Source organism: Cavia porcellus, unplaced genomic scaffold, assembly GCF_034190915.1.
Source record: "Cavia porcellus strain 051 isolate PalLab524CR breed Dunkin Hartley unplaced genomic scaffold, mCavPor4.1 scaffold_5, whole genome shotgun sequence".
Lineage (NCBI taxonomy): Eukaryota > Metazoa > Chordata > Mammalia > Rodentia > Caviidae > Cavia > Cavia porcellus.
This window is the reverse complement of record NW_026947488.1, coordinates 71,253,323-71,278,764: the sequence shown is the minus strand read 5'-3', so window position 1 is coordinate 71,278,764 and position 25,442 is coordinate 71,253,323. Positions and strand designations below refer to the sequence as shown.

General features: G+C 35.9%; 1 protein-coding gene across 1 annotated transcript; it reads left to right on the top strand.

Moving 5' to 3' along the window:
- On the top strand, positions 1 to 24,004 carry LOC100736050 (phospholipid scramblase 2-like). The gene is made up of 7 exons (XM_023560211.2): positions 1 to 110; positions 18,103 to 18,326; positions 20,537 to 20,579; positions 20,900 to 21,120; positions 21,238 to 21,399; positions 23,152 to 23,313; positions 23,846 to 24,004. The coding sequence occupies exons 2-7, from the start codon at positions 18,213 to 18,215 to the stop codon at positions 23,879 to 23,881; spliced, it is 738 nt and encodes a 245-aa protein (XP_023415979.2). The 5' UTR covers positions 1 to 110; positions 18,103 to 18,212; the 3' UTR covers positions 23,882 to 24,004.
- The last annotated feature ends 1,438 nt before the right edge of the window (positions 24,005 to 25,442 follow it).

Below are 25,442 nucleotides of genomic sequence, written 5' to 3'. Positions count from 1 at the left end.
CAGTCATGGGCGGAGCAGCCGGTATTGAGGGTGGGAGGGTGAAGCACCAGGGCCAGACCCTGGGTTGTGGTCCCAGAGAGCCCGAACAGCGCCTGTTGTCTTGTGTTTTGGTAAGACTTTTTCTTTTATTACCTTTTAACCTATTCTGGGGAGTACAGCCCTTTTTCAAGAACACGCATGGAAGAGTGTGATCTTCATAGTTTTGAAAATCTGGAGAAAACCCCTTCTTAAGAAACACCAGGGCTGAGATTTTTCTCTCAGTTTCTAAGTTCCTTCCCTGGCTCTTCCAAACTGGAGCACACTCTTTCAGACCTCCAATCTGAATACTTCCTTTCCATTTTGGGAGTTCTCCCCTTAATAAGTCCCTCTGGTCCGAGGTCCAGTAACCAAAGTTTCATCCCACAACTCCAAGGAAGAATATCCTTTCCAGACTCATGATCCAATGACATATTTCCAGAGTTTTGTAAATGTGAAGTAACTTTCTTTTTTCAGCCTTTGAATCTGGGATCTCCTAAAAATGAGCTCTAAAGCTTCACATTTATGGGCACATTTCTTTTTCAAAAATGGAGGAAACCACTGCCTTTTTCTGTTTTGTTTTGTTTTGTTTTGTTTTGTTTTGTTTTATGACAGGGTCTTGCTATGTAGCCCAAGCTTGCTTGGAACTCACCATGATCCTGTCTCAGCCTTACAAAGGTTGGGTTTACAGGAATGGGCCACCGTGCCTGCTAAATCAGTACTTTTTTCCAGTTACTCCAACCTTGCAACGGCACCTTTTCGTGAGTTCCCTAAAGTACCTTGCATATCCTAGGGGAAGGATTTTCCTGTCTGCTAGGGTATTTACTTCCTGGTCCCATTAAATGTACTAAGGGCATACTTTTTAGGATGAAATGCACAACTCAAAGTGCGCCCCCTTTCCTGATGCTTCTTCAGTTTGATGGCAGACCCTTTTCCTGAGTTGTCTTATTCCCAGGTGGTAGGTGAATGGTTTGTGGTTCTTGAGTGTACATTCCTATTCTTAGTAGCTTTTCTACTGTTCAAGATGTTTTCTTTCTTCATTCTCCTTTCCACTTGGAACTACATTCCCTGTAGCTCCTGTCCCAGTTCTGCTACTTCACCCATTTTCTCTTTTTTCCTATAGCAAGTGCTGTCTTTGTTCAGGCATTCCCAGGCCCTTTGTTTTTCCTGAGCAGACTTTCAGTAGTTGTATCTCCTGAATCCCTGCCAAGATCTCTCCCCACAAGGAGTGCCTGCAGCCTGTCATATCTCCACTTTATCTTCTGCAAACCAGAGCTCTCTCTCTTGGTTTACCTCATGCCCAGGTATTTGTCTGCTTTCTACTCCCTTTGACGCTTTTCTACTTATTGCATGGCTTTAGAGATTTTGCATTCTCTTCTAGTTGTCTGGAGTGGTTCCTTCTGTGACAGGAAAGGAATGTTTTGGCTTCTCTTTCCTTTGTTATTCACAGGATTAAATCCTCATTGTGATTTACTTCCTGTAAGAGTCTGGCTAGGTGGACCTAATTCCTTATACTGGGGAAAAAAAATAGCCCTAACAGATTGCACTGTACTATACTGCTTCTAGTGTACCACAAGCTTCTCCTACACTGATGTTCTTTCTTTATCAAGAAAAGAATAGATGAAAGTAGAGACACTCTATTCTGATTTTCTGTAGGGTTTATCATGAATGAGTATTGAACTTTATCTAAAGCTTTTTCTGCGTCTATTGAGGAGTATCTGTTGAGGAGTATCTATTGATACTCTATTGAAGAGAGTATCATGTGATTTTTGTCTTTGCCTATGTTGAAATGGTGTATTACCTTTATTGATTTGCATATGTTGGACCACCCCTGCATTCATGGGGTGAATCCCACTTAGTCATGGTATATAATCTTATTGATTTGCTGCATTCTGTTTGCTAGTATTTTATTGATGTTTTTTGCATCTGTGGTCATTAGGGAGGTTGGCCCATAGTTCTCTTTTCTGGTTCAGTGTTTCTGTGGTTTTGGTATCAGAGTAATACTTGCCTCAATTTCATTAAAGAGTTTGACAAGTGTTAGTGTTAAATCTTATCTAAATTCTTGTAGAATTCGCCTGTGAATCCATCAAGACCTAGGCTTTGGGGGCTGGGAATTTAGCTCAGCGGCATAAGCGCCTGCCTTGCAAGCAGGCAGTCGTGAGTTCGATCCCCGGTACCGATAAAAAGGAAAAAGACAAAAAAAAAAAAAAAAGACTTAGGCTTTTCTTTATTGGTAAGTTTTTAATTTTATTACCTGATAGTAAGTTCCTCAAAATTCTAGTATCTTTTTGATTCAGCTTTGGTAATTCATGTGTTTCTAGCAACCTGTCTATTTCTTCTGTGTTTTCCATCCTATGCAAGTAAAGAATTTTGATTCAATAAACATATTCAGCAGCATAGCTGGACACAAAATCAACACTCAAAGATCAACAGCATTCTTGTACACAACAAATTCACTGAGAGAGAAATTCATAAAACAGCCCCCTTTCAAAATAGCATCCAAAAAAATAGAAATACTTAAGAATCAATCTTAATGAAGTAAAAATCTGTATATTGAAAATTAGAGTGCTTTGAAAGAGGAAATTGAAGAAGATATCATAAAATGTAAAATTATCCCTGGCACATGGGTAAAAAGCACCAAAATTGTGAAAATGGCAATACTCCCAAACTGTTATAAAGATATAATGCAATCTCAACCAAAGTACCATTAGCATAAATCACAGATCTAAAGAAAAGATTCCTAAAATTCATTTGGAAACAGAAGAGACCTAGAATAGTAAAGGCAATCATGGCAACAAAGGCAAGGCAAGTGGCATGACAATTCCTGATTTGAAGTTGTACTACAAAGCTACTATAATAAAACAAGCATGGTAGTGGCAAAAAAATAGACCTGAGGATCAGTGGAATAGATTGGAAGATGCAGACACAACTACAAAAACACTCAGCCACCTTGTCAGCAGTAGGTAGAAGTCTTGAAGGCATGGGAGTAGGCTGAAAGTTCACTTAGTCTTTGGCATGAAACTAGACCCATGCCTGTTACCATGCACTAAACTAAAATCAAAATCTAAATATTAAAACGGAAACACTAAATCTGCTGGAAAACAATGTAGGTAGAAATCTTGAAGATGGGTAGGCTGAAAATTCATGAACAAAACCTAAACAGTTTAGGAAAGACTTTAAAGAATCAACAACTGGAATCTCACTTATTAAAATTTTTGCACATCAAAATAAATCAACAGACAACCCACAGAACGAGAAAATATTTTAGCAAGCTGTTCCTCAGGCAAAGAGCTTCTATCTAGAACATGTAAAGTATTGAAACTATCAGGCTACTGACTCAGGGCCCCTTCTGTCTCTCTCTTAGACATAAACTTTCTTTCTCTCAATAAATATTTCTGATCTAAAAAGAAAAAGAATTTTAAAAAATCAAGCCCCAAAATTTAAATATTCAGTCCAAAAAAGGGAATCTGAGATGACTACATACTTATCAGATGAAATAAAGTAGCAAATCAATATATGAAAAAATGACCAACATCATTGATCATTTCAGAAATGCAAATTAAAACAATACTGAGTTTCCATCTCCTCCTAATAAGAATGGTTATTACCAAGAAATCAACCAATAACAAATACTAGGGGAGCTGTAGGGGGAAATGAACACCTCTCTGCTGTTTGTGGAAGTGTAGACTGGTACAACCACTGTGGAAATCAATATGGATATTCCTTAAAAACTTAAGATTTCAATTCTCATTCAACCCAACTATTCCCCTTCTGAGTATTTTCCCAGAAGAGCTGAAGACATCATATACACCAGTGATATATATATATATCATGTTTATAGCAGCACAATTTGTAATAACTAAATCTTGGAAATAACCCAAATGCCCATTAACTGAAGAATGGATAAAAAAGATGTAGTAGTAGTTTTGTTTGTTTGTTTGTTTTTACAATGGAGTACTACTCAGCTATAAGGAAAGATAAATTTGAGGCCTTTACAGGTAAATGAACACAATTTGAAACCCTACTCATAAGAAATAAATCAGACTCGCATGTGTAAACATTGTGTTGTCTCCCTAGTGGAACAAACTGAAACAGTAAATAAGATTCAAAATGCACAAAAGATATTGTAAAAGTGGAAAAGCAAGAAACTGCTCAAAAGGAAAGAACAACTGGGATGGAGAAAAGAAAAAAGGGAAAAAAATACACACATATACATGTATGTATATATATACATATATGATAATTATGTTACTAATCTCTATTAGTTCACTGAAAAGATAGTTTGTGTTTTCATTGATCAATTTTTCATGCTTATATCATAATTTGAAGAACTATTTGGAAGATAATACACAACATTCTAACCATAATACATTAAGTATTATTTTGTCTTGAAATTCTGTACCATTGTTTTTATTTTTTTTTTTCTTCTAAAAAATAAAGAAAGGAAAAGAGTTAGTTTGGGTTGGGAATGTAACTAAATGGTGGAGTGGTTACCTAATCTGTAATGGGCCTTGGGTTAATCTTCAGCACTGAAAGAAAAGACACTTAAAGAAATCAATGGACCTTTTTTTGGAACTGGTCTCAAATTATTGTATATTTTTGATATGGTATAAGTACATTCATCTTAGGAAATTCGCTCATATATATTAATCATTTTCCCCTTTGCACTCTGTTGTCCTGCCCTTTGCACATTTTTGTCCCCAAATCGCATTTTAAAACTCTACACATATCTGGCACAGTCTTGTGTCTTAAGAGTCACTTAGTAAATTTTTTTTCTTTTGTATTTCCCTCTCCCTTTTCAGATCTTGCTGATGACCTCTCAGCCTGAACCCCCAACTGGTTAATTTCCTGACAGCTGGCATCTCAAGATCTTAGGGGAAGATGACATCTCTGACTTTTATCTTTTGGGAGGAAGTACAGAGAGGGAGATTGTTTGGGTCTTAAGATCTACAACAATCCGACAAGATGGGGTATACCTGTTTTTCAGGAACAATCCCTTCTGAATCTCATTAGAAATTTGGATGTTTGCCAACCATCTGCTACCAAGGAATGAAGGGAGATTTCGTATCTGTAGGAATTAATAGGATTGGGGGGAAGTTCTCTGAATAGTATTAGAACTCGAATAAAATCAAACATTAAATTTTTCAAAACAAAATAAGTTAATTTTTATTATTTCAAGTATTTGACACATCATTGCTACTCTGCACTCACTATCTGGTTCTCGTGTTTTATTTATGCACTGTTATTCCCAGTAATCTGGGCATGACCAGCTCCAGGTTCTAGGACAAGCAGTCATTTTTCTTCTAATTTAGCAGTTAAGAGATATATGATTAGTAAGAGTGATAGTTTCTCAACAAGAAGTTCTACATGGAGCAGGCTCTTTGACTTTCATGAACTTTCTTAACAGATGAACTTTCACTTCATACCACTCGGACTTTTCCAACATTTCTGGGGCTTTGAAAAATGATTGAAACGCTGATTAGATTTCCGAAGTAGGTGGATTTTATAACAATATGTGTACTGTAGCTTAAGTTTACAGGTGGATAGATATTAAAGGTGTGTGAAATGACCCTTCTCCATCCTAAGATCTTTCCCTCCTATGCTCTGTACAGGTCTTTCATTACCTTGAGCTAGCCAAGTTCTTTACAGCCTCCCAGCTTTCACCTGAGACATTCTCTCGTTCACAAGATGTCCCACTTCACAGTTCCAGAACATGTGCCAAGACTTCTGTGTGGCTGATTTTGCAGTTTTTAATTTTGGTCTGACTTTCCTGAGAATGCTGCTGCTACTACAATTTAAATCAGTACCCACAAAACCTGTTCTTAGAGCATCATAACTTTTAATCATAGTACTTGAGCAACGTAAGCAATGTACTTAAAATAATGTGTTTCCCCAGTGCTTGTGTGTCATTTAGATGTGATGTATATATGCCATAAATTATCCTAAAAATAGTACTCCTTGAAAGGTATAAAAGTCTCAAAAGAAATGAATATTTATATAGAACATGTTTATATACATGTACATGTGTTTGCACACATGTATATTCAATAACACTACATTGAATAATTCTGATTTCAAAGCAAACACTGTTTTCTTCACTTTCCAAATTTTGTCATACTACATGCTTGGTGTGAGACTCTAAAGTAAGTTGAAATTCAAAGTTTTTCTCTTTCATATAAGATACCTAAAAGATGATCTCTAACACATTTTACTGAAAGTTGTCAGCCTTTTCTTTAAATTTCAATGAAATAAGGAAATGAGTGTAAAGGACACAATCATAGGTCATCTTAATTCAGACAGTTCGTGAACCATAGTACATTAAACAGCCATTTTTTTATGTCAGTGGGTTTAGTTTCTGACCCGCCCCCCGTGGGGCACCACTTGGTCCGGCCTGCAGACCAGTTTGTGGGTCTCACCTGGAGAGGGGATCGGGGATGGGGGCAGGGCAAGAGAAAAGAGAGATGGAGACAGGATGCGATTCCAATCGAGTCTCGTTTATTCTTAAAATGGTTACAACTTATATAGGGTGGGGGGCGGGCCAAGGGCAGGAAGAGGGCACAGAGTGTTATCTGATAGGTCATCATCACATCCAGATATATGACGTAAGCAGGAGGGGATTATGGGTAATGTAGGCGGACATGAGGATCATGGGAAATGTAGGCTGACACACAAAATGCCCTCAGGCAGGAGGGGCAGGGCAGCAGCAGCTATTCAAAGCCGCTCCCTACAAGTTTCCTCCTTTTAAAGTGAAAAAGGTTCAAATTTGTGAAGGATCATGGAGTTGTCTACAAAGACTTTTTAAGTACAGTACATCAGTCAAATGGGAACAACTCACTTTAAAAGGTCAGTTTTTGATCTGTTTGCATCTTTGGTTTACTTGTTAGTTTTCAGGATCACTTGTTCACCGGAGGAACTTATAATTTTTGGCAGAATGACTTAAGCAGAGTTTCACTTTTATAGTATATGTCTCCTCAAATTACCACCTCCGAAGTTTTCATGTTAGGAAAAAATGTGGAAGAACCAGATTATGTTTTGCAGTTTTGTATTTGTTCTGGAGTGATTATGATTCTAATGGTACTACATATAGTATAACTAATTTATTAGACTTTTTTCTCTTCGGGTAAATCATAATTATGGATTACTATTTTCCTAAAGTCTTTCTTGAGCTTTCTTTTATAGGAGCTACTATTTATGGTACACATGAATTAATTAATTCAACTGAGAATATAGATAATTATTCTCAAAATTAAGTTATATATGTTATGGTAAAAAATACAGTGAAAGTTTAAAACAAAAAAATTACAGTAAAAAGTACATTGCCATTAATTCCTCTCAAAATACTCCCCTTAGCTTGAAACATACTCACCTTATCATACTTGTCACTCTCTGAGGAAGTTTTGGAAGTCCTCTTTCTTGTCTTTGGTTGTGATGTCATGGCTGACTGGTTGACCTGAATCTATTTAAGAGATTTAACTTTCATGGGCATTTTGACTTTGAGGAAGAGCCAAAGGTCATACAATGCAAGATGCAGTGAAAATGGTAGACAAGGAAACCCTTAGTGTTTTCATTTGACAGAAATTGCCAAAAACAGTTGATCAAGGAGTGATCACAAAATACATTGTCATTAATCCCCCTCAGAATACTCACAATATTCCCTCTCACCTTTAACACATTCAGCTGATAGTTCTTGGCAATGGTATTTCACTGTAATAAGATTTTTTAATTTTATCATCTTCAGTCACCACTTGTGTGGCATCTTAGAATCAATCCACAAAGATTAAGAAAGCCAAAGGATCATTATAACAAAAAACAAGGCAGTAGACATCCATATGCTAGATGTCTTTATCCAGACACAGCATTGTATTCAACTTAGTACATGTGACATGATAGAGAATCAGTTAAGTTTTTGCTCCGAAGTTTAGGAAATACCAATATTAATGCTTGATATATTGTATATGTGTTGCCTAGTAAAATCTATTGTGCAGTGAGTATCCAGATTTCATTCTACACTGCATATGTCAAAAGGTGCTTTTTCTCAGTATGTCCTAAGACTCAAAATAATGTAGTCAAACAGGAATAAAGAGAGCAAGCATGAACAAATAAAACTTTTAGAAGTCGATGTATCTTTCTAAGATTCTACTAAAAGAAGGAATGATCTCTAATCCTAGAAAAAGTAAGTAATGTGTGTTTTCTCAGTTGTTTCTTAGTATGCAAAGTCTTAAACACAACACTACACACAGTATGCAACCAACATGACATAAAGCATTAATTAGTTTATGAACTCACCACTTCCTAGTGTATCTTTTTCTCTAGGTTATCTATGGATTCTTCAGCTAAAGCAATCAAAATCCTAAAAATAAGTACTTTTTAAACTAAAACAAAATGCATGAAGTGGGAAGAAATTTAAAGTAAAGAAAGTAGTGACTGTATACTAGTGGGGAAACAGGATCTGAAGACAAAGGCAGAGGTATTGGGGAGAATTTTATATATATATATATATATATATATATATATATATATATATATTTTTTTTTTTTGCTAGTCATGGTTCTATGGAAATAAATGCAGTTTCTCTTGAATTGTCAAGGATGCTACAACCATGACAACCTTGAGAACTGCTTCTGTGGTATACCAAGACAAACAAGCAAATTGTTAGCATTTAGTCTTCTCAAATTTACTGTTCAATTCAGCAAAACAAGTCCTAAATATCAAAGTTAACTACAGTAGTATGATCTGAAAGTGAAGTTTCTTTTAATGACCCCTTTTTGGAGCAATTCAGAGGCTGGGAAGCGGACTATATGCTTCTTTATGTGTGTGGGTTGAGAAGGCTGAAATTTTTAGCTTGGTTCTTGCTTGGGGTGTTAGGATCATAGCACTTCTTCATGACTTTCTGCATTACTGGACCTTCGCACATGGATTTTTAGAATGAGTCCATGATCATAGACTAATACCAATGACTTCTCTCTTTTTTTTTTTTTTTTAAATTTTTATTTAAGGAGAAAAGAAAAGAAAGAAAAAAAAACAGTGAAGGGGTACAAGTTATACAGGTTTACAGAATAAAAAAATGCGCAGTAGGAAATCACTAGTTAATGGATTACATATTGCCATCTTAGAAATAATTGTTCAAGTCACAAAATTAAAGCTTGTAGAGTGGACATTCCAACAATGATACTACAAACAGTTCTGTTCAATGATCCAATAAAACTCTGTGATATCATTTTCTATCTTATACTTTTAAATATACATGCAGTTATATAGTTTAGAGCACTTTCTTTTCCTCTCTTTTGTACAGTGACTATTACACATTTTGGGTTTCATTGCTCCCACAGTTCTTGTTGCTTTTTTGGAAGAGAGTAAAACCAAATGTGACATAACAGAACAGAATCGGTCAAGTCAAAAGGGTGGACATAATAGATAATATAAAAAACATAATACAAGGTGATCAACAATGGTTACCATAATGCCTCCCGCTATTTCTAATAGAATTGCCTATATCATTAGTTGTAATACAATTGAACAAAACCGTAAAGAATAAAACCGACAAAACCAAAACATTGGAGATATTGTAGGTCTTCAAAAGTAGATAAAAGTCAACGAGAATGGGCGTTATAATGAATCTCATTGTCTTCTCAGCTGATGCCTAAACTTTCGAACCTGATACTATCCAGCAAAACAGAATATAGGAACCTCAGTCAAAAACAAGATGGTGAGAGTAATACAGGGCTTCAAATCGAGATAATAGAAAGTCAAAGTGGGTTACTATATTATATCCTGCTATATTTTTCCCTGTAATTAAATGGATAAAAATAAAAAAGTAAATAATGGAGTGGAGATTGAGAAAAAAAGAGGGCATAACAGCGAAACAGGGCAGATCAAAACATAACCATTTAAGCAGAATAGTGTTTCACCACCAGCTAATCCTGACCCAAAAATGGTTACCATATTGACTCCCTCCCTGAAGTCCTTGAGTACAACTTCATATACTGTAGCATTAAGTATATCAAAACAATGTAAATCCATTTAAGAGAATGACAGCATTATAGAGTATTTAGAATCGACTAACAGAAAATGAACAATGGTCTCTGTATAATCTCCTTGTCTTTAAAAGGTTTTTTCTTATACTATCGTACATAACAAAATCCAATAAGCTACAACCTGTTTAGACCATTGGAGACAGAAGAACAAAAGCTAGATGAGACTTCAAAACAAGATGGTACTAAATCAGCATTACCTATTAAGATGTCATTTTCTCCAAAAAAAGCTGTTCCTATCATCCAATCTTCTCTGTCTCATTTCTGTTGAGCTCTTTTTCTGTCAGTAGCTGTCAGTTTGTCTTCTTCGTTTTGTTCTCTGCTCTATTCGTTGTGGCCTCCCCGCCCCTATTTCTGGGTTCTTTGTATTTTTCTTTTTTTAGAATATCCTGCAATACTTTCTGTAGGGTTGAATTGGTGGTTGCAAATTCCCCCAGTTCCTCTTTATCTTGGAAGCACCTCGTTTTTCCATCAATTTCCAGGGACAGTTGTGCAGGATATCTCAATCTTGGCTGTAGATTATTATCTTTCAAAGCTTGAATTATTTCTCCCCATGCTCTTCGTGATTTGATGGTTTGTGAAGAGAAATCTGCTGTAATTTTGATGGGTCTTCCCTTGTAAGTGATCTGTTTCTTGTCTCTTACAGCTTTTAATATTCTGTTCTTGTATTGAATTTCTGGAATTTTTATTATTATATGTCTGGGTGTTTCTCTGTTAGGGTTGTAGGTAGCTGGGGTCCTGTATGCCTCATACATTTGAGTATCTTTACCTTTTGCTAAATTAGGAAAATTCTCCTGGATTATTTCTGTGAGTAGCTTTTGTAGTTCACTTGTTTGTGTCCCTACTTCTTCTTTTATGTTCTTAATCCTTAAGTTATGGCTCCTCTTATCATCTTCTTGTCTTTGTATTATTGCTGTGTGTTTCTTTGTTATTTTTAAGAAGTTTTTCATTTCATTCTCCCATGTTTCAAGTCTGCCCTCCAATTCAGATAGTCTGTCCTTAGTTTCTTTCAAGCTGTTATGCCAGTCTTGGGTAGACTTCTTGATTTCTTGATAGTCCCTTTGCACCTGCTTCACATACTCCATGCTTTCTCTGTTTTCTCCATCAAGCAATTCTCCCCTCTTTTTCTGTTCTTCCACTCCACCATCTGCTTTTTCCTGGGTGGTGCTTAGCATTTCTCTAACTATTCTGCATACTTCTAGCTTCAGGTCATTGATAACTTCATTCCTGAATTGGTCTATGAGGCTCTCTAAATGGCGCTTAATGTATATTGGTACAGTGTCCACTATTGCCTGATTCTCAGGATTGGGGGTCGAGGAGCCTTTTTTGTTGCTTCCCTTCCCCGTATTTTCTGTTTCTTATGAAATGTAATCTTACACAGGAGGCCCGGCTTCCCTGCCTGTCAGCTACAGCTTGATCGAATTGCGCTGGTTAGTTGTTCCCGCTCACCGCTGCGCCCCAGGGAGTTGCGGAGGAGGCAGCCTACGCGGAAGTCGGTCGCTCCTCCGGGCCACCGTCAGGCTCTGGGATCTGGGCTAGGCCAGCCTAGGGGGTCCGCGAGCAGCGTCCCTCCGGCCAGGCACCTTTCACCAATCCCGTCCGAGAGGGAACCGTGCGGCTGCAGTTGCCGCCGCGCCCTGCTCTTACAGGACTGCCCGCGCCCAGAAAATCCTCCGCTGGAGTCAGACTGCGGTAGGGAGTCAGTTCCTCGCTCACCTCGCCTCCAGTCAGCCTTCCTTCCTGTCCGTCGCGTTTCCAACTCCGTTCCCGAGCTTGGCGGTCGCGTCTCTCCTTGCTGAGCCGCTGTGGAGGTAGCCGGCCGCCGCGCGGCGGGAAATCCAAACCGCGGTTTCCAATGGCGCGGAGTCGAGCCTCCACACCGAGATTTTTCTGTTCCTATTTTAGCGCCAGGACTGTATTCCAAGTTGGATTCTCTCAGCCCAGTTTGTTCCTGAGTCAGCAGAGCATATCTCTACTGGTTCGTATCTCCTTAGTCCGCATCATTCCTGGCCTCTGAGCCGAGCCTTTAGAGAGCGTTCAGTAGTTGCTGTTGTCTGTCCGCCATGTTCTCCAGAGTAATACCAATGACTTCTGAAATCCTTCTCAGAAGTACAGCATAGGGAATGTTTCAAGTTCCAGAGGTGTTAATGGCGGAATAAGGCTAGACTAAATGAATAAAGACTGTCTCATAAGTGTGGCTCTGTAATTCTAACCGTATTTGACTGTTTAACCAAGATAGGAACAGTAAATAACTTACTTCAGAAATTTGCTTTTCGTCTTTACAATGTTAAATTAGTTTGCTATATGTCACAACGTTTTATTCAGTTTCTAGTTATATATTTGCTCTGTGTTGTTTATGCTCTAAAATAGCCTACATATTAGACTATAATCTCTTGAGTCAGAACAGTCTTCTGTGTTTTTTCTAGGTTTTTAAAATTTTTATTTTAAAGAAAATAAAACAGAATAGGACCAGTCAAAACAAACCAGTGTACATGACACAGAACTTCAAAACAATACAAAATCAACAATGGTTACCATAATGTCTCTTGTTGTATTCAAAATAGTTGCAGTTCCCTTCAGACAAAATAAAAATCAAACAAAACAGAACTGAATAGAACCAATAAAAACAGAACAATGACAGTCTTCTGTTTTTGCTATGCACTTTAGTATTAAATTTGTTATCGGTTAATAATGTTAATAATCCTTACATCATTAAAAAAGTCATACTAATTAACATAACTGTGATATTAACATAACTGATAAATTTCATATTAAATTTAAACCGTTCATAGTAATAAAATCTTTATACACATATCATTATATATATATATTTTGTCTTTTTCTTTTTTATCAGTACCAGGGATCAAACTCACGACCACACACTTGCATGGCAGGTGCTTATGCCACTGAGCTAAATCCCCAGCCCCCATAATATATATTTTACAACATGTTTATTTGCATAAAGATACATAAATGCCAATTACAATGTTTTCACTATTTTCCTCTTAAAGTTCTAAATAAAAAAAAATTAAAAAGCAAGTGCGAAATAAAAAAGATATTTATAAAATATTTAATTTTGCCTTATTGAAATTTCCAGGGTGTGAAAAGAAAAATATTACATGTCAGAGAATTATCAAAAAACAAATACCATTTTTCTGATATGATTTTTATTCTTTTTATATTCATTGAAATAAAAAAAAATAAATGTCAGACAAATACCACATGATCTCACTTTTATGTGGAATGTGATAACTGTAGAATACATAGAGACTGTGGAGAGATGGTTACCAGGGCTACAGAGGGAGGGGGGGGATAGGGAATTTCAACTCATTAGACTCTCTTCCGTTCTGTTTGATAGTATCAAGTTTGAGAGTATCGGCAACTACTTTGAAGGCAATAAGATTCACTATGATGCCCATTCTGGTTTGACTATTATCTTCTTTTGAAGTCCCATAATGTTTCCAATGTTTAGGTTTTATTGGTCTTGTTCTGTACTGTTTTGTTCAATTTTATTATACCTAATGATATAGGCAATTCTTTTTAAGGAAGCAAGAGCATTATGGTAACCATTGTTGATAACTTTGTATTCTGTTTTTACATCATGTGCTATGTCCATCTTTTGTTTTGACTAACTGCTTTGTTTTGTCATATTTGGTTTTATTCTCTTCCAAAAAAAAGTAATAAGAACTATGGGAGCAATAAAACCCAAAATGTGTAAATTTTGCTGTAAAAAAGAGAGGGAAAAAAAGTGCTCTAAAGGATGCAGCAGCAAGTGTGTTCAGGACTAATAAGCCAGTGTTGTGGACAAATCTATTGAAAATAACAAGAGAAAACATAGTAGCTACGGAAGATCATTTATATTGTAGTTTTATATGTCTTATCCATTGCATGTTTTTCTAGGAAATTGTTTTGCTGTCTTGTTATGACTTGGTTTTCCCTATAATACAGAGAGGATAGGAACAAATACTCTGAGGAAGAGACGCTGAGAAACCCGAGGCTTATTTTGTAGCATTATAATATAAATTCTAGCAATCTATTGTTTGCTGATTAGAATGACATTGGACTGGTTTCTTCAGTTCAACTTCAGCATATGCAGAGATGGGGGATATGGTTAATCTTACCCTCTTTGAGATGTAAAACAAATGTGTAGGACTGATAATCATATTACTGAGCTTTTGTTCGATCATAGAGCAGAATGGTTTGTAGGGTCACTTTTTTGAATGTCATTCTAAATACTTTAATTCTATAACCTGAACAGCTATTTCAAAGATGACAATTTGTAACTTATCAACTGGCAATTTCTTACCTTTTGTTTGTCTGTAATTTTGTATTATTTCTACCCTTTTTTTTTTATCTCCATGTATTTTTTTTTCGTTTCCTTTTCTTTAAATAAAATAAAAAAAAAAAAAAAGATAGATGACCATATTACTGACTTTTTGTTGGATCACTGAACACAACTGTTTGCAGTCTCATTGTTTGAATGTCTACTTTGTATGCTTTAATCCTGTAACTTGAGCAACTATTTCTAAGATGACAATATGTAATCTACTAACAGATGATTTCTTACCATTTTTTTTTGTAATTCTGTATTACTTGTACCCTTATACTGTTTTTTTTTTCTTTTAAATAAAAAATTAAAAATAAATAAATAAATAAATATCTCTTGCCACCTTACTTTCCCTACAGAAAGTTTTGTGATCATCTGTTAATAGCTGTGTGGGTTTAACATTATTTTTAAACCTCAAAATTTTTTAAATGTGCATTCTTACACAATTTAGCTGTTTTGTGTGATGGAAACTGTAATATGATTTAACTTGAATTAGAAAAATAAGAGATAATAAGAAACAGATATGGGAAGGGGATCTAGAGATGAAGAGAGAGAGGAGAAAGAAAAGGGAAGTAAAGAACGTTTTAAGTGTGATGTCCATGGACCAACTTCCCACAATGAGTGTAATCACAATGTACTGCACACATGTATTAATAAAAAGTACCTAGAAGATAAAGGATGTTCCATTTGTCATGATCATAGTCACCACTTAATTACTCAGTTTTGTATATAAAATCACATGCTTGTATATGTATATAAATAGAAATAATGTGTTTATATACAAATCAGCATAGAACGTATACTTATGAATATTCACATGTATAAAGAAGTAATACTATATCTTAAATACGTTGTGACAGCCATATGCTTTTTGCGAGCTATTTTAATTTGCATTCTGTAATACAGAAATTGATCTGTAATTCATGTACTCTTTTATCTACTTAAACATTCATCTACCCATTCACTTATTTTTGTTTTGCATGAATTCATTCTGGACTTCCTGAATTTATGATCATTGCTCTTCTATACAAAGCAGATATTATGAGCAATTGATTTTTTGAATTCTTATGCTCTTGAAAATATGTATATGCTTTATATTAGTGAACCATTGGTGCCTGGGAGAGGTGCCAGTTAAGGATGGAGGTATAAATCAGATTAGGAATATATATATATATATTTTTTTTTTTTGAAAGCTGATCTGAGTCTGATTCTATTGTTTTGAGGTCAGATTGGTAACAAAGGCTACAAACAGGATGTTATCAGCCAGAACAACAGAAAAGTAGGCTGCTCACCTGTAGGCAAGCAATAATAGGGAATAAATTTGAAGTTCATGTTGGTTTACATATTTAATCTCATAGCATAATTAGGAGGCAGCTACTGTCAGCTTTGTAAGTGTTTTCATAATCAACCAACCACAGTATAAAAATATTTAAAAATTAAAATGCATCTTACTAAACATGTTCAGACATTTTATTTGACATTATTCCTTAAACAATGTATTGTAACAGCTATTTAAATAGCATTTACTTTTTTAGATATTATAAGAAACTTAAAGAACATTTAAAGTATATCTAACATATAAATGGTGTACATATTCCATGTGCACTTCAATGCTAAGAAATTCCAAAAACTTTGTAAGATACAGCTGACATCATGGAACTCACTTTTCTACTAAGAATCCTCCAACATCTGCCATTTGGAATACAATACAAACATTTCCCCAAGATCTTCCAGAGATGAATTGTTTCCTGTTGCTTTAGTGACAGTCATTCTCATTCTCTCTCTCTCTCTCTCTCTCTCTCTCTCTCTCTCTCTCTCTCTCTCTCTCTCTCTCTCTCTTCTTTCTCTCTCTCCTGATATTCTTGTTTCCAAACATGCAGTTTGTTCCTACAGTGCAGGTTTTTGCATTTGCTCTTGCTGGCTGTAGCATTTCTTACCATATCTTTGCATAAAGTTTTCCTTTGTCATTTTTTGATCTCCATTTAAGTTATATGCATCTAAAGTTACTGCCTTGAACCCTAATATCATGTATTTTCTTTATCACACCAATGTGAAATCTTTTCCTTGTATTCTAGACAGTTGACCATAAGCTCAACGAAAACAAGTTCCTTGACTGATAGATTTCTCCCCTAGTTCTACAACACAGCCAGTGACATGTTATTATCTGTAACTATTCACTGTACAAGGAATAAAGTATAAAAGCTATAAAAAAGCATTATTATAAAGTTTGGTCCATTACTAGACCTATTTTTTAATGGGATGTGAATTTTTCCAGAAATGTTTACATGTACAATATTTGTAAATTGCCTATTCTATGTGATTTGTTTAGGCTTTTCTGTACTTTTGTTTGTTTTTTTGTTTTTGGGGAGAGAGACTTACTATGGCATTCAGTATGGCCTTGAACTCAACTATGTCGTCCAGACTCATGGCAATCTTCTGTTTTCAGATTCCTGAGTTCTGTATTACAGGCACACAGTACCACATCCAGCTGGTAGTTTTTAATGCTGAAATATTGTAGAACACATTTCTTAGAATATTCCATTCCTGTGGAATCAATACAATGCAAATAAGTTTTTGATACTTCTTTGTAATCATACATTCACAGAGGTTACCACTTATGTACTGGTTACATTTTCCTCTGATGTATTTAAAAGAATTTTGTTTCTTACAAGTTTTGTCATCCTTATTCCTCAAACTGTATTTTTCAAAGACCACAGGCTGTTAAATTGAGAAATTTAAATTTTTAACCAAAGTGGTATGTATGGTTTTTATGGATACAAGCATAGGAAAGAGATGCTCCATGAATAAGAACTTCAGGCAAGCAAGGCACAGTGGCACATGTGTAATCTTCGTATTTAGGAGGCAGAGGCAAGAGGATAGCAAGTTCAAGGCCAGCATGGGTAACTTAATGAGACCTTGCTTCACAATAAAAGCTAAAAACTGGTGCGGCTATAGCTCAGTGGTAGAGAGACCTTGGATTCCATCCTGAACACTGAGGAGGGCAAATCACTCCAGGCAAATTGTTGACCAAGATACATAACCTGAATGCACTGGCAGAAATGACATTCCCTTACTTCTACATCCATTTTTCTCAACAGGGATACTATAATATTTTGAAAATTTTTTCTTCTCAGGGAACTGTTTTGGGCATTTTAAGATGTGTAGAAACATCCCTGACTTCTGCCCACCAGATGATAGAGCCACCCTCTTCTGCAGTGCTGACAAACAGAAACGTCACAAACCTTCCCAAAAATTCCCTGGGGAGAAACAAGGAACCCACTTCCAGGTCTACACACACAGGAGGCATCATTTGTTAAATTTCTAAAAATATCCTTGGGAGTAGGGGTCCTTCAAATACTGGTCAAACTTTTATTTTGGATCTTCTACTTGATGCTATCTCTTTTTTTCTCTGAAGATGTGTCTAAATGTTTATGTTACTGACTGCAGTTCATAGCTGACTTTCTTTCCCTTTCTCAAGTAAAAGCACAGTTTTTCACCTGAGTTTTGAAAGGAATGGCCATATGCTACCTCCATTCACAGCCATCTACTGCAAAATAGAAATGGCTGTGAAACCACAGATAGTTTATTGAAAAATCTTGCAAGATAAACACCTCAAATTTCACAGATACAGGTATTCAAAGTGATCAGTTCGTAGTGCCCAGGGTAATTAAAAATATGTCAATTCCATTTTTCTGAAGTTATACATTGTTTCATTTGTTCTTGTTTTAGGACCAGGACATCCTACTTACCCCAGGGCCAAGAGTGCAAATCCAGGTTCCCCATCTGACTGTGCAGTCCCGCCACCCCACTATCCAGGTGCTGTCCAAGCCAGATTTCCTATGCAGAGTCAACCAATATATAATCATCCACCAAGTAGACCCACAGAGGTATGGTGGATGCCAGCACCATCACCTCCATTGTACTCCCCACCTGGACTGGAATATTTAAGCCAGGTAATTACTAAGCCATAAAATACTCAACAAAGACACAGCTGTGCTTCCAGTTCACTTAACTAGAATAATAGGGAAATACCTTACCAAGGTCTGAAATGATGAAACACTGTCTGCTAAAAGATTATTCTTCTAGGTCGGTTTCAATTTGTAAGGAAAATACAAATACGTGAGATCACCATGTTTTATATAATCTCAAATTCAATCTTTAATAATATTGAATAGCAGCATATTTTCACTGAACAGCTTTTGTCCTGAGCATGATACATATATTATCTCCCTTAATCCTTTATAGAAAATTCAATGATATACAGATGCTATAGTTATCACCATTTTTCAGAAGAGGAACTAACCAGAAGTTTTCTCAGGTTCTGAAAGCCGAGGCAGTGGGGTTGGTGTTTTAATCTGGAGTTTGGTTCTGAACTTAAACTCCAGTGCACTTTCAGTCCCAAACTGAATACTTTCCTGGAAAATTGAAAGAAATTTTCAATAAAATATATTGCTTAGTTTCAAAAAGTTGTGGCACACACCTGTAATTCAAGCACTTGAGAGGCTAAAGCAGGAGGGTTGCTGAGAGTTTGAGGCCAGCCTGGGCTACCGAGTGAGATCTAGACAGGTCTGAAATATATTGAGAAAGCCTGCTTCAAAAAAAAAAAAAGAAAAGAAAAATAAAGAAAGAAAAAAAAAGAATGAATGAAAGGGTACTACAAAACAAAAAATGTTTTGTGCATAATATGATTCACTTTTTTACAAATAATAAAAATAAATATTTATGATGCTCATTTTCCTCTGTGGAAGAGCTGATTTTTTTTTTTTTTTTTTTTTTGGATCGAGGATCAAACTCACGACCTTGAACTTGCCAGGCAGTTGCTTGGAAGACCTGATTTTGTAAACACCAACAATAAAACAGTGTGGAGAAAAAGCCAGTATTTTGTTCTACCAGCAGGACAGTGAAACTTGGCATATTGAGGTTTAACATTTGTTTGGTATAAAGGAATAAGAGTTCTGTGCCTCCAGCCTATAAACGCTAATAAATGTTGTATGATGTCAAATCAGTATTAAGTAAATCAGGTGCATCTCTAGCACACTTTACTAATTTTATTTTCCACAGTGAACTCAACCAGGATATAAGAAATTCATTTGTAACTAAATTCTTCAAAAAATACTCTGAAGAAAAAGTACTTTTAAATATTCATTTTCAAAACCAGGACTTGATAAAATATATACAGGAAATTATCACTTATCTTATATCAAGTACACTTACAAATATTTATAAATTTTTTATTATTTTGAAGGTAGTAAAGTATAACAGAACAAAACAGAATAAAGCCAGTTGAGAACTGCAATGAAATTGGTACAGAATTTCACAGCAGGTTACCAGAATAACAGTAATAGGTACCATAGTATATCTTGTTATCTTCACAGTAGTTCTTTCAACCAGGTATAGCAAAATCAAATGAAATGCAGAACAGTATAGAACATATCAAAGCAGAATATTAAATAGAGCAATACAGTTAATCAGAACAAAGCAAAACAGTGATAAAAATATTTGCTTTGAAAGAGATAGTGGAAGGAAATTCCCCCTATTCGCTATATTGCATATGGTCAGCCTCCCAAGAGTTGCTCAGATCTGGGGCTCCCATTTGCTAATAGGGAGGCAGGGGGGATGGGATGTTTGATTCTCAGCCTGCCCGCCCGCTGGTAGGTTCACGGCTGCTTACCAGGGAGGCAGGCTTGTTGCTTGGTTTCCAAAACGCCCTAAATTCCAACATTGCGCAGATCTCGGGTGACACTGGGTGGCTCTGTCCCTGGGGCGGTGCAGTGTGCCCAAGCCAAGACTGCTTACCACAGAGGCTTGGTTTCCCAGCACCCTAAGTTCCAACATGGTGTGGATCTTGGGAGACGCTGGATGGTTCTCTCCCTGGGGTGACCACAGCTTGCCCAAGCCACAACTGCTTACCAGGGAGGAGAGCTGGTTACTTGGTTTTAAATGAATAAAACAATGATCATTTCTTGAGTCTTTTTTACAAAGAAAATTGTTTTAGGAATTCCAACATCAATCAGTTTTATTTGACCTGAAGTTTCTCACATTAAGTGAAAAATTTCAATGAATACTTTACCTATTAACACCTAAGCAAAATATAAGCCTGAAATTCATAATGTTAAGCATTAATAATTAATTATAGGCACAAATTTTCTTTTTCTTATAACAGATAGATCAGATACTGATTCACCAGAAAACTGAACTTCTGGAAGGTAGGCATTCACTATATTGACTATTTTGCTAGAAAAAAATGGTTTTGCAGGCAAAAGCAAATCCACCACCACAAATATAACAGTCCAATGGGACAGTCAACAAGGTGATTTACAAATGTCATCTGCCTGAACAGAATTGCCTCTCTTTCTTTTCCTTTGTCTTTTTTCTCAATCTAGATTACTTCTAAATACATTTCTTCTTCCTCTTTTCTTTGTGTTTCTTGAAACATCATTTAACCTGGTATAGCTATTATTATATTATGTGATCGTCACTATCTTTAACAAAACTGTGATGATGAATTTGCCTTTTATGTTTTTAGCTTTAATAGGCTTTGAAACTTGTAACAAATTTGAAATTAAAAACAGCCTTGGGCAGAGGATATACCTCGCAGTGGAAGATTCTGATTGCTGCACCCGAAATTGCTTTGGACGAGCTAAGCCTTTCACCTTGAGGGTTCTTGACAATGTGAACAAAGAAGTCATAACTATAGAGAGGCCACTGAGATGTGACAGCTGTTGTTCCCCCTGTTGCCTTCAGGAGGTCAGTGTGCAGCCACCATGGCAGTTCATAAAATACTTCAGGAAGAATTTCCACCCCTCACTGAATGCAGACGTTATGATTATTACTACATTTACATATGTTCTTTTGCTACTGCAGATTAAAATCCAAGCTCCTCCTGGTGTTTCAATAGGTTACATTACTCAGACATGGCACCTCTGTCTGCCAAAGTATACTGTTCAAAACGAGAGGAGAGAGAATGTACTAAAAATTACTGGTCCATGTGTTCAATGCCAGTGCTGTACAGATATTGATTTTAAGGTAAGAATCGTCATAATGTTTATAGATCTGCTTTCCTTATGTAAAACAAATATAATTCTACAGAGTGTTACAAATATATCAAATACTTTTGTACTATCCAGAGGAGAAATAATGTGCTTACATGTTTAACATCACTCAGAGAGACATTCACTATTTTGATTAAAAGTCAGTGTTGACATGTTAAAAGAAGAAAAAAAAAAAAGAACTATGTGCTCAAATAAAAAATAAAATATATGACATTTACATATGATGATGTATCTATAGTGACACTACATAATCATTTATTTTAAAAAGAATTTTATCCTTGTCCTTCAAATCTGATTGTTGAAGTCTATGAATTTTTCCTTCATCTGTTACATAGGCTAACCTGTGCTCGGGGCCATGTTCAGAAAATCTGGCTTCCTACACAAATTAGGCAAAGATTGATTAATTTGTGTTTTGTTTTTGGTATCTGGAACTGAACTCAAACCATGTGCTTGTCAGGCAGGCACTATGTATGCTAGGCCCCATAGATTGTTTTCATAAGGTTAACACCGAAGAATTTTTTTTTTTCCCGCAGGTTTGCTTTTCACAGTTTCAGTTACCCCCAATCAACTTCGGCCTGAAAATATTAAATTGAGGACTCATAAATAAATAATTTTAAGTTTCATTGCATACCATTCTGAGTAGTGTAGTGGATCATATGCCCCATCCTGTTCCATCCAGCCTGGATATGAGCGATCCCTTTTTCCAACATAATCTCACTGGATGTGTGACCTGCTCACTAGGTCAGTAGCCTTCTTGGTAATAGTTGATTATCAGATCAACTATACTGGTATCTATCATACTGCTTGTGTTCAAGAACCCTAAATGAAGCATTCCAATGTACTATGCCTACAGTAGAAACATTCCTTCATGTGTACACACAAGCATTGTTTCATCTCACATCATCAGAAAAAGGATGAGAATAGTAGCATATTTGAAAGTGAAAGGAGATCAAATTTATATAACTTATTACAATATACTCATATTTTTATATTTTTCCATTTAATGATTAGTAATTATAGCAGTTCTCTTGCTGTGCCTTATAGGTATGCATGAACAGGGAAAAATATAGGGTTCAATACTATCTGCAGTTTCAAGCCCCATTTGTGACCCACAGACGAGGAGGAACTGCTGTGTAATACATATTCAACAATTATACATCTCTTCATCTCTGCTAGAGGTCATAAGAAGGATAAGCAAAACCCCTGTTAGATTTCTGTTTTGAAAGAAGCACAAAGTTTACATGGACTGCAAAATTCACCATCATTTTTAGCTTTTTAACTAAAAATCTAAAAATGTTCCTCTTCTGACAGTGGCAGGAGATGACCCACCATTATGTTTAATTTTGTAAATTATTGTAAACTCTTTGTTTCTGAAAATTGCCTCAAAGAATTTATGCTTTTCTTTTTTTCTGCTTGTATTTTGTTTTTGTCAATTTTAATAATTTTGTCAATTTAAATAATTTGTTATTTTGTCTTAATAATAAATAGAAAACATTAAACGTTTTATGAAGATTGCTTTCATATCATTTATCCATACTGTAAAACATTTTCCATATATCTAAAAGTTGTATTATACAAGAACCAATTAGATATATAACTAGGGTTATAGATCATAGCTACATATAGGTATATTAATATTGTGTTGATTTAATTTTACTGCATCTTTGGAAGCAGCTTTGTTATGAATTTTCTAGAAATCCTTAAGACTTTAACTTTTGCAATGTAGATTAAATCTCTTGATGAGCAGTCTACAGTTGGCAAGATTTCCAAGCACTGGACTGGATTTCTTAGAGAAACCTTTACAGATGCTGACAACTTTAGGATCCAGTTCCCTTTGGACCTTGATGTGAAAATGAAAGCTGTGATGCTTGGTGCATGTTTTCTCATTGTAAGTCTACTGTTTTAAGTCATGTTAATGTCTAAGTTATACAATGATGGGTCAGGTCAATGATGAAATGAACAAGGCTGGAAGCACAGAAAGGTTTAGGATGAAAGAATTGATGAGCACAGGGTACAATGTTCTATGTATAATGTGCCATACCTCTAACCTATCTGTCATTGTCCTGGAGAAAGTTGTATGTGGAACTCCTATCATGTCAGCAGAGAAGTTGGATTACTAGAGAAGGACTACAAAAAGTTAAGTCAGACAGAATGAAAAGGAAAAATTTCAGGAGCTTATAAAAATTGCTGTTTAGGGAAATTGCTAGGAAATTAAACATGCATATAGGTATCAATAGATAAGTATAGAATTTAGTAATTTAAAGGGTGAAAGCAGAATTTTTGTAGCAGAAGATTTTTAAGGTTTTACATATTATATTTAATTTTTACCATATATTATTGTGTGTGATCTATTCTCTTAGCTTTCTGTGTTTTACAACTTTTTCTGACTACTCATTTTTCTATTTTTGTGTTTTATCCAGGACTTCATGTTTTTTGAAGATAATGTTTGGAAATAACAAAAACCAAGAGCATGGTAGTGGAATGATGAAAGAAAATATCTTCACAAAAACTAAAGTCTATAATTGAGTCTATGTAAAAGAAAACTTAATAGTTGTCTTCTTTCTGTAAATCACACATATCTGTAAGAATAAAGCCATGATGCCTTTAGCTTCAGCTGTAGGTTTGTTTCTTTTGGATTTTAGAGTTTATTTTTATATCACATGCTATGATTTAGATCTAAAATATCCCCCAAAGTCTCATGCACTTAGAAGGGCTTTTGAATGTGTTAAGGGATTTGTAGCTGCGTTGCTGTAGACGGTGGTGTCTGGTCAGAGGAGGTGAGCAAGTGGGGAGTGTCCTGGAAGAGTTTATGTCCCCGCTATCTCTTCCCTCCTCTCTCTGCTTCTGCTCATGCCACGTGAAATTCTTGTCTGCCTTCCTGCCTTAGAGCCAGTTAATTATGGATTGAGACATGAGCCAAAACAAACCTGTCCTTCTTTACACTGAAAATCTTGGGACTTTCATCCCAGCAACATGGGAAGACCCTGAGAGATCATCACTTCATATATTTCTTATACTTTTTAAAGTATACACTATACATTGTGGGGAAAAAGGACAGAGGTGATTTCACAGTTAGAAATGACACCTGCAAAAAGCTGTTTTGAATTGCAATCTCTGATTCATGTTGCATTTTTCCTACCAAAATTAAACCCTTACTAGAGTTAAATTTAATGTAAAAATAGATTATCCTACTAAATCTTCTTACAACTTGTTTCATACAAAAAAACCTAATGTGGACTGGTGATGGTACTCAGTGGTACGATGCATGCCATATGATACAATGCAGGACACTGGCTTCCATCCTTAGTGCTATAAAAGAAAAAAACATTTTAAAAGCCTTTAATGTTACTTTTTAAGTACTATCAATTAAAAAGTTAACTCAGCCAATTTTTTGTCTATTACTGCACAACATGGATTTTTTTTTTTTCATGTTTGAAACCTTTTATTAAACAGGCGGTGCATTGTGCAATAGTTGAGGACACAGTTGCCCAGTGGAAAAGCTTAAAAATTATTTTTGGAAACAGTCAATGGATTGAGAAACCCTGCTATGTTCCTTTTATCCCTCCTTAAAAGTGGCTTTCTTCAGCAAATGAGATTGTGGTACAGCTGCCTTTGGAAACGCGTCCCTGTTTTATCCTGAACGTCATGCCTAACAGTAAACAGGAAAGAAGACAGGCAGGGCAGTGGTCAGACACAGGCTGATCTTCAGGGGAAGGGCAAAAGTGGGCAAAAATGGTTTCAGCCTTAGTCTTTTGGGGTGTCTCATTTATAAATCCACCTTTCATTTCTTCCATTTTATGCTTTGTCAGGGGTCTCTTTTCCCAGGGAATTTTAAAAGGCTCACATTCATGCCCCTGGGCACAGGTCCTGGTTGCTTTCACTGTGGGTTTTGTTAGGGTCCCTCCAGTCCAGGGTTAGAGCTGTGTTTGTTCTCTTCGCTTTGCTTGGTTCCTTCCTCTTCCCCAAGCTGGTCATAACTTGCTGATAAAATCAGTCTTCAGCTGCATAGTCTGTTTA